This window comes from Galeopterus variegatus, unplaced genomic scaffold, assembly GCF_000696425.1.
Source record: "Galeopterus variegatus unplaced genomic scaffold, G_variegatus-3.0.2 Scaffold982, whole genome shotgun sequence".
NCBI lineage: Eukaryota > Metazoa > Chordata > Mammalia > Dermoptera > Cynocephalidae > Galeopterus > Galeopterus variegatus.
This window is the reverse complement of record NW_007727093.1, coordinates 186,227-200,570: the sequence shown is the minus strand read 5'-3', so window position 1 is coordinate 200,570 and position 14,344 is coordinate 186,227. Positions and strand designations below refer to the sequence as shown.

Sequence of the window (14,344 nt, the reverse complement as noted above, 5' to 3'; positions counted from 1 at the left end):
CAGAGGGAAAAGCCCACACCTCACCCCGGCTTCCACTGGAACATCTAAGCTTTCCTTTGTTTCCCCAGTTGCTATTCCACTTAATGATTGCATTTGCACGAAAGAGGCCATGACTTAAAAAGTTTGGAAACAAGCAGAGCATAGAGCTCCAGGAGAAAGGGTCAAGCTGGGGCAGGCGCGGCCAAGGGGTCTCAGCGAGCAGCAGTGGAGAGTGGTCAGCGCCCTGGCATTCCTGGTTTCTCACAGCACCGTCCCGGTTCACTCCTCTGTTCAGGCCAATGTGGCGGTTGCACGTCTGCATGAACAACACAACCTCTTTATAAATATATATTAAGATATTATATATTTTAGAATAGTTTTGCAGTTACAGAAAAATTGTGAAGATAGTAGAGAATTCAACATCATAAAATATTCTTCAGTCATTTCGACAACATGATTTTTAAAATGTTTGAGCTGTTAAAGATGTGGTTGTTTAAGGCACTTAACACCAGACAAAACATATTCTACTGTATATAAGGGGCAAATACCTTTCAAATATCTGAAAGAAATAGAGCTGGGTGTCCTCTATGTGACTCCAAGTGGGAATGGAAGACAAATGCCAAGATAAGCTCAGCCTGGAGGACTTTCTTATACCTGAGCCATCCTGGACTGGGACGTCAGCCTTCAGAGGCAGTGAAGTGTCTGTTCTCAGAGGCGTGTGGCAGTAGACAGGGTGACCACTTGGTGGGGATGTTACAGAGAGAATTCCCACTTTACATGGGAAGTTACTTCTTCAAATTCCTTTCTAATCTCAAGAGCCATTGATTTTAAGAAAGTATACATTTGAGGATTCTCAGATTTTTTTTTTTTTTTTTGCTGGCTGGCAGAAGGAAATAGTACATGGACCTGCTGGCATCATTAGCAAGAATGAGTTGATCCAGTTGGCTCTGTCCCCACAGAGAGCTGAGAGCAAGCTTGCCAAAAATGGGACACTGGCCAAGTGAGGATAACTTTAGGACAAAATGGTGGGGACAAGCGGGGATATAACTTTAGGACAAAATGAGGAAGTCCTCATTCAGAGGCAGAGCCACACTCAGCTGGATGAGGACCCTGGAGTCCTCAAAGGAGTGAGGACATTCACAGCTAGAAGGGGTTGGGTTAGATCTCACCTGAAAATCCTGCAATTCCCTGTGTTCCCCGATTGGTAAAAAGCCTTCCTTTCCAGCCCCCAACACCCCTAACTGGTCACTGCTCCTGTGGCAGTCCCCGCCCCCCCAGCGGCCCCGAAAGCTCTGCAAGGTCAGGAACCAGGTCCATATTATTCACTGTTGAATTCTCCTATGGCTGGTGCAAAACCAGTCGCCTAGAAAGCACTCAGAGACTTGCTCCTTCTTGTATTCATTTAACAAATATTAATTAAGTACCTGCATGTACCAGACGCTAGGCTAGGCATTTGGTGAATGGTAAAAGAGAAACAACAAGCAGATACGATCTTTGCCCCCATGAAGTTCATGGTCTAGTAGAGAAGACAGAAACATTTCTTAGAAGGAACAAATTAAATATTTACTTGTGAACTGAGCGAAGTGCGATGAAGAGAATGGGAAAGGGGGTGGTGGAAGATATTGAGATTGGGTGGTGAGGAGGTGACATTTAAGTGGACGTCTGAAGGATGACCAGGGGAAGAGCTGCATGATGCGCCCAGTGGAGAAATGGAAGGGGAGGAGGGGGCTAGCGAGGATCTCTCCTCCTGCCCACAGGAAAAGGACGAGGAGGCAGTGAGTGTTGCTAACTACGAGAAAAGTGGCACAAGGCAAGGATTACGTCATTCAGTAATCTAAACAACCCTGGAGCACAGGGCCCCACCCCCATTTTACAGAGGAAGAAACTGAAACTCAGGCAGGACGAGTAACTTGCCGATGCCCCCCAGCTAGTAAGCAGCAGAGCCGGGATTCCAACTCAGTTTAAATTTCACAAGACTTTAAAGCTCATGTTCTTAATATCATGCAGCCCTTCTCCATCGGGGTCAGGAAGCATCCTTACCTAGATTTGCACATTGCTGAGGGCAGATTTTGCCCTCACCTTGAGACCCCCCCGGGACTGAGCAGGTCTAGGACAGGGCTTCCAGCTGGGAAGTCACGTGGGCTGCCTCCAGGAGTCAGGAAACCCACACAGGTATGTTTGGGCCAGCCCAGATGGGGAAGCCACTGACAAAGTGCCAAAGGCCTCCAGCAAAGAGCTGTAACTAGTACTGTATCCCCACCTGGGAAGCCAGGTATCCTTGACTGGCGCTGACTCAACTGACTCCCAGCTGGTGAAAGGTGCCCTGTGCCTTGGCTGGCTGTATGTACAGCTGACAGGAGGGATGGGGTCTGTGGAGGAAGTGGCGTGCAGCCATAGAAAATCCAGATCCTCATTCTTGAGCTTCCTGGCCTGGGGCCAGCAGCCTCTCTCCCTGCCTCAGGTGTCCATGTGGCTGAGAGGCAGACAAGACTTGCCATCACCCCACGTAAGACCCTTAACCACTTTGTCATCCCACTCACAGTCCCCGGGCACAGTAGGTTCACAAGCATTGCTTCCCACCCTGTCTTTCTTGGGTCTGGTGATAGTCCTGAGCCCAGGTGGGCTCTGCCTGGCCTCCCTTTACAGCTGACTGGCCAATGCAGTGACTCGCCGTGGCTCACCAGAAGCCAGAAGCCAGTGTCCCCGACCCTGTCCAGAGCTCCGTCTATCTTCTTATCTGATATGCTGCTGGCACCCTCCTGCACAATTCCTGCCTCCTCTGCATTATCCACAATGCATGTGCCTCCCCTCCCTCACCCTCAGCTAACTTCAGCACATATTTTGGGACAAGTCTATATTCTACTGGACACTGTATTTTATACAACCTCCTCTTGTTCTTTATTCCTCTCCTGTTTAAAGACAAGAATCACCAGCATTTATGAGGCTCCTTCTGGAGTTCCCAGTAGGGTGTGCTAAGTGCTTTACCTTAGTACTACTATGATTATTATACAGCTTGAGAGGCGGAGGTCTAGGGAGATGAAGTTACCTGCCCAAGCCTAGTGAGTTAGTCTGCGATGGAGCTAAGATTGGATTTGAATACAGGTCTTCTGACCTCACAGTGAGAACTTTTCTTGTCTCTCCAGCATGCCAACGCCCAGCCTTTATCAGAATTCTGCATCTCTCCCAGCCAGGTGCCTGGCACACACAGGGCTCAGCTGCAAAGGGCTGGCTTTTCAGCTGGTAAGTCATAGATGTGGGTCTGATCCGCCACTCTTGGATAAGTAACTTATCCTCGCCCATCCTCAGTTTTCCTCTCTTTAAACTGGGCATAATAATATCCACTCATTTCAAAGGGCTCCAGTGAGGTGAAAGCAGGAAATAGCTAGCACACAACATGACAATTGTTTGTTATTTTGCCTAATGTAGGCAGCAGACGGGGTTCAGGGCATACAGCTCTGAGATAAGGCTGCTCAACTCCTTGGTGGTGTGATCTTGGGCATGTCTTTCAACCTCTCTGGTCCCGTTTCCTCACCTGTACAATTACTGCAATAATAAAATCTATTTCATAAGGCTGTTGTGTTCACAGAGAATGAACATACTGGCTGCTGTGTCCTAGTGCCTAGAACAGAGCCTGGCACAGTTCTCAATAAAGAGAATAAATGAATAAGTAGCTGAACACAGCCCCTGCTACAAATTAGTACAAGCAGATATTGGGTGCTATTGGTTATATTGCTGATGTTATTATCTCTGCCTGGCACCTCTCCCCCTGGCAAGACCAAAGCACTTTTCATCCTCCAAGGTCTCTTCCTGCGACTCCATACGTCTGCTCCATCCAACACTTCAGCCCGCCTGAGCAGGGAGATGCAGGCATCTTGCAGACACGAACCACATCAGTCACACCTTTCCTTCCAGAGTCTGTCCTCCAAACATCAGTGATTGCCTGGATTTACACACACACACACACTCCTGAGTCAGAAAAAGGACTCAACAGACAGACATGCCTCAGGCTTCTAAAGGAGAAAAGAGTATTTTCCTGCAAGCTAGAGGTTTTACTGTTCTCCGTTCAGTTTGAATTCTGTCAATTATTATCCAACTAGTCATCTCTTCAGAGGTGTAACTGTCACTTAAAAAAAAAAGCGTGTGTTTGTGGGTGAGTGTGTGTGCAGATGGAGGGAGTGGGGAGTGATCAAACGGGAGTGCCCTGGTATTTATATTAAAGTGCACACCAGTTTAAATTCCATGGGAGTTTGAGCCTGTGTGATTATGCATGCTTCACGCTCATTCGAAGGGTGCCGGGGCTTTCTCCCCCGCCTTCTTGCCTCTCCGTTCATATAAAAGGCCTCCAGCTAGCCTTTGCCCACTGAACTCACCAGCCCTGAGCACGTGAAGGTTCAGTGTCTTGCTGAAAATGAGCACTTTCTTCTCTGAGATGGTGTGGCTCTGCCTAGCTGTCACTGCGGTGCTGGGGGGGACAGTTCTTTGCAAATACAAGAAGAGCCCAGGGCAGGTGGGGAGTCTGGCGGTCTGCCTCGCTGGCCTCTGGGGAGTGGCTTGCCTGCTTAGCTGGTCCCTCTTCTGGGGCTTGCTCTTCCTCTCCTTGTCCTGTTTCCTTGTGCATACTTACTTCTCTGGCCAAGCGTTGTTACCTGTTGATGGGAAGGCAGTCCTGGTGACAGGTAAGCAGACGGCACTGTGATTCTCACTGAGGGCAGGATCTGACACTAGCTTTGCCTTAGGGGGACTTTTCCAAATTGGGCTTAAAAATAAAATACTTGGCATGGAGTAAGTGAAAGCACATACCCAGTGTGTTCTACTCCTCTGTTTTGGCTTACTTCTTCAGGAGGTGCACTTGAAGGGGCTGGTGGGAAGAGGAAAGGTGAAGGTGAAATGCACCTAAGCAATGATCTTGTTAATTTCCCAGAAGTAGATATTAATAAGCAAAATTGGTATTTCATGTGTTTCGTTGTACCCAGGTTTCTTTAGGCTTAAATGGAATTTTGTTTGAGATGAATATTTGGCCAGCTTCTAGACCTGGGCTTGTCTTCCTTAGATGTGCAAGAAGGCTTATAAAGACTTCTTATAGGGGGCCTTATAAGGAGCCTTATATAGGCTCCTGGATCTTGCTGTGTTCTTGAAACAGCAAAGGGATTCACCTGCACTGGAGACTCTGCAGTAGGACTGGCTGCTGCCGAGAACCTTGCGTCCTGTCCGAACCTTTTGTCTTCAAGCCTGTCATTAGATCACGAATGTTCCTTAATTGAGTCAAGCTAGCATTGTGTCCAAAATCTAGTTGCTCATTAATTGAGCTGCCAGCTTTTCCCTTCTTTTGTGTTCTTTTCTCACTTCAAGTGTGAGTCCAAATTAAATTCTTCTGCATTGTAAAACTGGTTTGTTTGGTTATGAAGTTGGAGTTTGGATAGGTCTTTAGTTAGGATTATTCAGCATTATTCTAAACCAGAAAGTCCTGCAGAGATAAGGACATCAACTGCAGAATCATTTGCCATTTACCGGGCGCTTATCACCCCCTGAATGCAACCTGCTGGGGTGAAGGAAAGTGTGGGGCGTGATTGGAAGAAAATCAAGCATTTTGATAATTCACTGAGAAACAGACTCTAAAGTGACTTTTTCTATTTTGCTTATTTCTTTAACCCATTAACAGAATTCTTTCTTGAAAAAAAATACAAGTTGGCACTTGGAGTTTCGAAGTGCTGCAGAAAGCAAGCTTCTTTAAATTAAAAAACAAACAACAAAAAAGGTTATAGGTAGAAAATTCAGTCAATGAACAGGATATTTACATGAATGTCTAGTATCACCTGGAATCATGCATCGAGGAGACTTGGTGGATTTTCCACTTTTTCACTAGAATTCTCAAGTGGCCTATGGGCTGGGTTAAAGCTGTAATACATTCCAATTGTTCTGTTCTGTGTACAGCAGCATGCACCCATGGACTTCAGAATAATTCCAGGTCAAATTTATCTTTGTGCTTTTCCATTTGCATAAAAGAAGACAGAATAATTAAGCATATTAAAAAATAATAGCAATGCCTTGGTTGACACTAATGGGACGTGATCTCCTGGAGGTCAAAATAGTCCTGGGAAATCAAATTCAGAGAGCAGCACTTCTAAGGCTAATAAGTGAGAGGACTAAACCTTAGGATACTCTTGGGAAAACCTCAGAGTAGCTGAGAAAACAACAGTTCAATCTTGCTTGTTTATTTTGCCAACACTCTTTATCCTCTCTGCTTTTAAAGATTTAGGCATGCGTTAATGCTTGCAAAATACACACCCAGCACCGTTTGCTCACATCAGCCATCGAAACGTCCTGACTGTATTTAGTGTCCAACAGGATGACTGAATCAGTTGGGCAACTTAAGCCCAGGGACTAATCCCTAAATGAAATGCTCAGCAATTAGGAAGTTTAGAATCTAAGAAGAGAACTACATACTTTTAAGGGTGACTGAAATGTTATTTTCAGGTTCTTTGCCATTTTCACAAGGAATGCCATAGGCTCAATAGTCTAGAGAAGATTTCAAGACCTTTGTACTAAATGGAGAAATTTAAAATGAATTTCTTTAGCTAGACCAGAACTCATCAAAAAATGAGAAGCCACCCTAAATTTGTAACATCCTTTTTTTCAAGTTGGCTGATGTGACAAATTGGCACGCATTTTGGTGGGGGTGGGGCAGAGTAAGTGTGGCAAACTCAGAAATATTCCTTTATTTGATAATTCAAGTCTTGGAAATTTCTCTAAAAGATATCATCTAAAATATGGCAAAAGAGTAGCAGCAAAACAAAATGGCATATTCAGCACAATCTTATTATTTAAAATAGTGAAATATCAAAAGCAACCAAAATAATTTTGATAATTACAAAATATAATTTACAATATGTCCTCTGGGTGATAATTTACAATATATCCTCTGGGTGTAACAATGTGTAGCTACCAGAAATGAGAAGGAAAACCGCCTGGGCTAAAGAACATCAAACACAGGAGTTCCCAGTGTTTGAACAGCCTCAACATGATTAGATACATAGACCTCTGGGCTGGGTGGAAGGAACTTGTAAATGGTTGTATTAGAGTACTGAAAATACTTTGTAAATAGAAGGAAATAGTTTGCACATGGTTGGATTAGTATATTTGGGTGTTTACCCCTCTGGGTTTCAGATTTCTCTAATGTCATTATATTACTTGTATAATAAAAACACTTAAAGAGAGATAAGATTAAACGGATTAAGTCCATTTTAGTTTCTATTTAATTATAGACCCAGGTGAAGGACAATTACAAAAACAGGGTTCAAAAAAGAACCTTTTTTTTCCTACTGGGTCAGCAGCTACTGTGTGCAGGACACACCTGGGGCCTTCACAGTCCAAGGGATAGACACAGCCACACCTAACCGTGGCTGTGAGATCAGGCACAGGAGGTAAGTACAGGAGAATTCCCAAAATGCCCTGGAGCCTGTGTGGGCATGGATCCTGTGTGTGGTGCTGAGGAAGCTTGCCAAAGGAGGGGCCTTATTAAGAATCAAAAAGCCGCTTTGCAGAGGAAAAGCGGAAGGTATTCCAGGCTACTGGGTTAAGTAGCTACCATGTGTACAACTAGCACTCAATAAAAGTTGTTGCATGAGATAATTTTTAATTGAAATATTCACAACTGTATACCATAGAGAATGGATCTGGGAGGGGAAGTAAGATCTGTTTTAAGTGAAGGTTTTTATTTTATGTTCCAAATAAAGGGTCCAAGGCGGATGGTGAGTTATTAAATAGTCCAGTAAAGGTTCCACAGCTGAATGCCCTTGGCATCATCTTGGGATTTGGGCTCCTTTGGATTTAACATTAGATTATTTAACTGGACAAACACTGACAGTAGACTAAGAGACTGAGGGAAATAACATCTCTGTGCTCAGAGCTTTACATGAATTTCATATTTGATTCTCACGTCCCTAATGCCCTACGTTGTTTTTGTGAACAAAACATTTTGGAACTATGTGTCCAAAATCACTGAGCTGCTAAGTAGCAGAGATCGAACTAAACCTAGATCAGAGTCATCTGCCACCAAAAGCCATTTTCTTAACCACTGTCATTAGCAGTGTTACAGCCATAGTTAGTATGAACCCACAAAAGTTCCAGGTTATAAAATGTGTCCACTCAAATCAGAAGGTAGATGTTGAAAATCTGTTATGTGTCCAAGAACTTGGCAATTGATTGGATGCAGGTGATACGGGGATAGGGATGTTTAAGGAGGGTGATGATTTGAGAGAGGTGCCATTTGGAAAGTTTGCTTTCAGAATTGAATTTGAGAGCAGTGAAGGGTGTTTCAAGCGGGATGTCACTGGTAGTTGGAAATAGAGAACTAGAACTTGGTTAGGTTTGGAGGTAGAGGCTGGAGAGGCTTGAGCACCAGTGATGGCTGATGCTGCAAACAATGAGTTAACTGAGGCATATGTTAAGGAGTCGGTACAGTCCTCAGTAAACCTAGTATCCAGTTTATCAGATTTTTTTTTATATGAGCACATATTCTTTTTTATCATGCAGTTTAAGCTGTACCTTAATTGTCTACAGGGAAGCATGAAAAGGTATTGTTAACCCAGTTGATTTTGTAAAAGTTCGCATGTGATTTTATTAGGCATTGTAGATGCGGTGTTTTGATCGAGGGATATTCTCATGGGGTGAAAGCGCAGGGACCGGGTCTCATACGACCATGTCCCCCTTCTCAGTCTCTGAGCAGGTTGGACCTAATACAATGTTAACGAGTGAACCAGCCAAGAGGGAACAAACCACGCTTGTGAGATGTCCTCCCCTTTTTGTAGCCATTGTTGTACACAATAAGATCATCCCAATCTGCCCCACTCTCTTAGGTACTGGTCTTTGCCGGTTATTTTTGCTGGAGTCATCTGTGTACAAAGGGCACAGCGACATGGCTGAGCTGTGGGAGGCCCCGTTGTCCTGCAGCAACTCAATTGCTGGCTTGCTCTGGACAAGGCTTTGTTGACTTGGTTCTAAGCGTGCTCCTCCTTACCCAGGATGTGGCACAAACTGAACACCCTCTGTTCCCCACCCGGCTGCTGAAACGCCCTCCTAATAACCAGGGCTTGCCTTCCATTCCTGCCCTGCCAACCACGTTTCCCTTCTGGACATGGCCTTTGCCTTCCCAGACACTGCATTTCGGGGCTTCTCCCCACTCCTCTGTCCCTTGACTCTAACAGGTTCTTCCTCCTGCTCTTCCCCCAAGGTAATCTCTATGACTTTGTCCTCGGCTCTCTTATTTTGCTACATTTTCCACCAGGAAGCAAAGTCTACCTGCTTCTGTGGTATCAGCTGTTTCCCTGGTGCAAGGACTGGCAAATCTGTGGTTCTGTGCACCTGACCTTCTTAGGACCTCCTGACTCGTGTTTCCAGGATTTTAGCCTGAAACTTTACACTCAGCATAGACTAAAACAAATGTATCATCTTCTCTCCTGATCCTTTTCCTTTTCTTAAATTCTCTGGTTCTCAGCCTTCCCCCGATTCTGCCCATGCCTCTTCTTTCTCCAGCTCCCATTCTCCATGTCAGCCACCGCTGAAGGTTCTTTTCCTCCCTTTTTGATACTTTCTTCATAGATCCACCTTCCTCTGCCTACTCTCCTAAATGCCAGCATTCCCCATGACTCCCCAATTCTCCGTACCCGCCTGCAGGCTCTATTGACACTTCCTGCTCCCTCATTGGAATTGATGGCTTCTGCTGTCACCCGTATTCTGGTGATGCTCGCCTTCTTTCTCCAGCTCCCATTCTCCATGTCAGCCACCGCTGAAGGTTCTTTTCCTCCCTTTTGATACTTTCTTCATAGATCCACCTTCCTCTGCCTACTCTCCTAAATGCCAGCATTCCCCATGACCTACCAATTCTCCGCACCCGCCTGCAGGCTCTATTGACACTTCCTGCTCCCTCATTGGCATTGATGGCTTCTGCTGTCACCCGTATTCTGGTGATGCTCGCATCTCTCTGTCTTGCTCTATTAGTCTGTTTCTGTTGCTTATAAGAGAAAACCTGAAACAGGGTAATTTATAAAGGAATGAAACTTATTTCTTACAGTTTTGGAGACGGAGAAGTCCAAAGTCCAGGGAACGCATCTGGAGAGCAACACAGGGTGTCACATGGTGAGAATGGCAGGAGCAAGAGAGCTAACCTTCTCACTCGCTCTCCTTCACCAGAATCACTCCCATGACTCCATGAATGAATGGATCGGTCCCTTCACAAGGGCACAGTCCTCACAATCTAGTCACCCCTTACAGGTCTCAGAGAGCAACACAGGGTGTCACATGGTGAGAATGGCAGGAGCAAGAGAGCTAACCTTCTCACTTGCTCTCCTTCACCAGAATCACTCCCATGACTCCATGAATGAATGGATCGGTCCCTTCACAAGGGCACAGTCCTCACAATGTAGTCACCCCTTACAGGTCTCGCCTTTGAAATACCATAATAGGATTTCCCACCCTTAACACTGTTACAATGGCAGTCAAGTTTCCAATACATGAACTTTTGGGGGACACATGTCACTCATAGCACTTTCCCAGCCTTGTCTCCTACCCTCTGGACACATACCTGCTGCTTCCTGATATCTCCACCTGACTGTCCCAGAGTCAGGATGTCCCAGCCTGCACTCACTAACTTCCAATACATGAACTTTTGGGGGACACATGTCACTCATAGCACTTTCCCAGCCTTGTCTCCTACACTCTGGACACATACCTGCTGCTTCCTGATATCTCCACCTGACTGTCCCAGAGTCAGGATGTCCCAGCCTTCACTCACTAACTTACCCCTAAATCCTATACTCTCTGCTCAGTTGATGGTGTCATCACTGTCCACCCATCTGCCCAAGTCAGAGGGTTCACAGTCATTTCTGAATCCTCCTATCGATTGGCCTAAATCAGAAACTCGAGAGTCCTCCTGGACTCCTGTTTCTCTTCCATTGCCTCATCCGTCCAGTTGTTGAGTCATAGCTCAATGACCTTTCATTACCTCTTTGATCTCTCTCCTCCTTTTAAACCCCCTGCCACTCCCTGTGTTCCAGGCTTCATGGTTTCTCATTTGGGCTATTGTAATAGTGTCTTGGGCATTCTTCCTGCCTCTCATTTCTCCATCCTCACCCTGTAGAAAAACTGCTAAAATATAAAGCTGACTGATCCATACTTCCCTGTCTAAAAAAATCCTTTCATAGTCGTCCATCCCCTGTGAAGTCCTCACTCTGGTGTGCAAAGGTCCTTGAAAATAGAGGTCACATCACATACTTCCTCAATCCCCCTCCAGCCCTGCTAAATTCTCAATAAAGTTCTGGATACCTATTAGCTGTTTGGAAAGTTGTATAATATCCAGGCACTGTACTAAAACATATTAAGACAGGTCACAAGTTCCCAGGGAGGTAAACCCGGGGTTTTCAGGAGGGTGCCTGGTACAAATGAGTTCTTGCCTTGACTTTTCCTTGCCCAGCCATAGAGAGTCCATTTCAGATGGCACCTGGCAGCTCCCTTCTGCCTCTGGCCTCTCTCTTTTTCTCTGCTCCCATGATAACTCTGCAGTCTCCCCTGCCTTCTCCTCAGCTCCATTCTGGAAGGAGACACTGGAGCTTGAAGCTGTAGGCCAGGCATCAAAGGAACCAAACTGGATTGCGACAGTCAGAGGGGAGGTGTGTATTAAAAATGGTGAGCCTGGAGGGGTGCGAGAAACACACCCAACCCCCTGGCCAATTTAATTCTCCTCATATCCATAGTAACACAGGAACAGAGAGGTCGATGACAACAGAAAGTGACAATTAACACATTGATACTGGGCCTCAGTGTCGAGAAGCTGGTGGCGGGAGGTGAGTCCCACACAAACAGGAGGGTGCACCCTTGACTACAGAAGGCAGCCACTTCTCCCCTCCAGCCAATTACTGCCCCCTGCCAGGTTTTGCGATTTCTCATGGCAAGCAGAAAATGTGGATTTTTGTGTGTGAAATCTTCCACTTAAAAAAAATGGGCAGTAATTTCTTTCCTATATTTTAAATAAACCTGCAGGTCAAGCAAATCATTCTCCATCCTCACCCTGTAGAAAAACTGCTAAAATATAAAGCTGACTGATCCATACTTCCCTGTCTAAAAAAATCCTTTCATAGTCGTCCATCCCCTGTGAAGTCCTCACTCTGGTGTGCAAAGGTCCTTGAAAATAGAGGTCACATCACATACTTCCTCAATCCCCCTCCAGCCCTGCTAAATTCTCAATAAAGTTCTGGATACCTATTAGCTGTTTGGAAAGTTGTATAATATCCAGGCACTGTACTAAAACATATTAAGACAGGTCACAAGTTCCCAGGGAGGTAAACCCGGGGTTTTCAGGAGGGTGCCTGGTACAAATGAGTTCTTGCCTTGACTTTTCCTTGCCCAGCCATAGAGAGTCCATTTCAGATGGCACCTGGCAGCTCCCTTCTGCCTCTGGCCTCTCTCTTTTTCTCTGCTCCCATGATAACTCTGCAGTCTCCCCTGCCTTCTCCTCAGCTCCATTCTGGAAGGAGACACTGGAGCTTGAAGCTGTAGGCCATGCATCAAAGGAACCAAACTGGATTGTGACAGTCAGAGGGGAGGTGTGTATTAAAAATGGTGAGCCTGGAGGGGTGCGAGAAACACACCCAACGCCCTGGCTAATTTAATTCTCCTCATTTCCATAGTAACACAGGAACAGAGAGGTCGATGACAACAGAAAGTGACAATTAACACATTGATACTGGGCCTCAGTGTCGAGAAGCTGGTGGCGGGAGGTGAGTCCCACACAAACAGGAGGGTGCACCCTTGACTACAGAAGGCAGCCACTTCTCCCCTCCAGCCAATTACTGCCCCCTGCCAGGTTTTGTGATTTCTCATGGCAAGCAGAAAATGTGGATTTTTGTGTGTGAAATCTTCTATTTTAAAAAATTTGGCAGTAATTTCTTTCCTATATTTTAAATAAACCTGCAGGTCAAACACATCACATCCTCATTGCTAAATGTCAGTTTGCAACCTCTGCTATGGTTCCTTTAAATTCTTCAGACAGGAGCAGGTGGAGAATAAACATTCCTCTTGCTCGTACACTTGTGTCTCTTGGCATCGCTTCCAGGGGTTACTTTGCTGTCAGGGCCTCTGGCTTCTAACTCAGCCTTTCTACAGACTCCTGCACTGAGGAAGGACTGAGGAAGAAAGAAATCCCTCTTGGGTCAAACTTTTCCTTCGTGAAGCTTGTGCAGCTCTGAGCCTTCTGTGGCTTCTCTCATTCATGAGCACGGTGCGGGGTTGGGCTTCCACTGCGTCCTGTTCCTCAGACAGGGTCCGGCTACACACAGAGGTCTCCCCTGGCCTGCCCTCCTCTTTACAGGCCAGTTGTGATAGAGGGGATAATAGTGGCGAGGAGGCAAGAACATCTCAGTCTGCCACTTTGGGGTTTATAAAAGTCACAGATGAACTTTATTTCAGACCCACCATCGCCCCAAAACAGAATGCCCTTTTCAGAATCATCCCATTTCAATCTGTTTGGATAATCCCACTACCTATTGAGGGAAACCATTACATTTNATCATCCCATTTCAATCTGTTTGGATAATCCCACTACCTATTGAGGGAAACCATTACATTTTTAGACAATGCTAGTAGTTGTAAATATTTTCCATATAATGAGCCAAAATCTTCCTCCCTGGAGCTTAATTCCGCTCTTGGAAGTCATGTAATGTAATTAAAGTACATTTTCTTCTGCATGATCACCTTTGAAACATGTGAACACTGCACCATATCACAGCCAAATCTTTTTGAACTAAATATTCCCATTCCATTTATCATTTCCCCTATGGCCTCATTTCCAGAACTTTCACCAATTCTATTCAGTCTCCTCTGGCCCATTTCTAGTTTTTTGACATTCTTTTTAGATGTTGTCTCAGAGTGAACATGTACCATCTTGGTATGATCATTTACTCTGAGTTGTCCTTCTGGTTTTTATGCTGAAGAGAAAGAAAAAAAACTTTGTGCCAGGTGGAATGCTCATGTCCAGTTCTTTCTGTCAAACTCACCCAACAGACACTTCTCCCCGGGAGTGTCATGCTGATAGGTATTCCTCTGTGCTGCAGAAAACATAGGAAGTGGGGAAGAAGAGATTCCCCCCTCACATTAGGCTCAGAAAACCAACTCTCTGGTTAGAAAATGCTACATCTAAACCGCACTTGTGTAAGAATGACCCAGGGATGTTTGACCATGAACTTCAATGGGATCGATGCTGGGCTGTTTGCCCAGAGCTCCCTCCCTCTGACCCCCATCTTAAGCTCCACTCTTAACATACATAATATCTAAATGAAGACATTAGATCACTCATTAGCTCTGGGCTCTTGAGCAA

General features: G+C 45.4%; 1 protein-coding gene across 1 annotated transcript in view; it reads left to right on the top strand.

The window, feature by feature from the left end:
• Positions 1–4,387: 4,387 nt before the first annotated feature.
• The window catches only part of HSD17B2 (hydroxysteroid (17-beta) dehydrogenase 2), a 66,404-nt gene continuing 56,447 nt past the window's right edge, over positions 4,388–14,344 (top strand). Inside the window, exon 1 of the mRNA XM_008574002.1 lies at positions 4,388–4,655. Within this exon, the coding sequence (XP_008572224.1) occupies positions 4,388–4,655 (268 nt within the window). The remainder of the gene's footprint in view (positions 4,656–14,344) is intronic.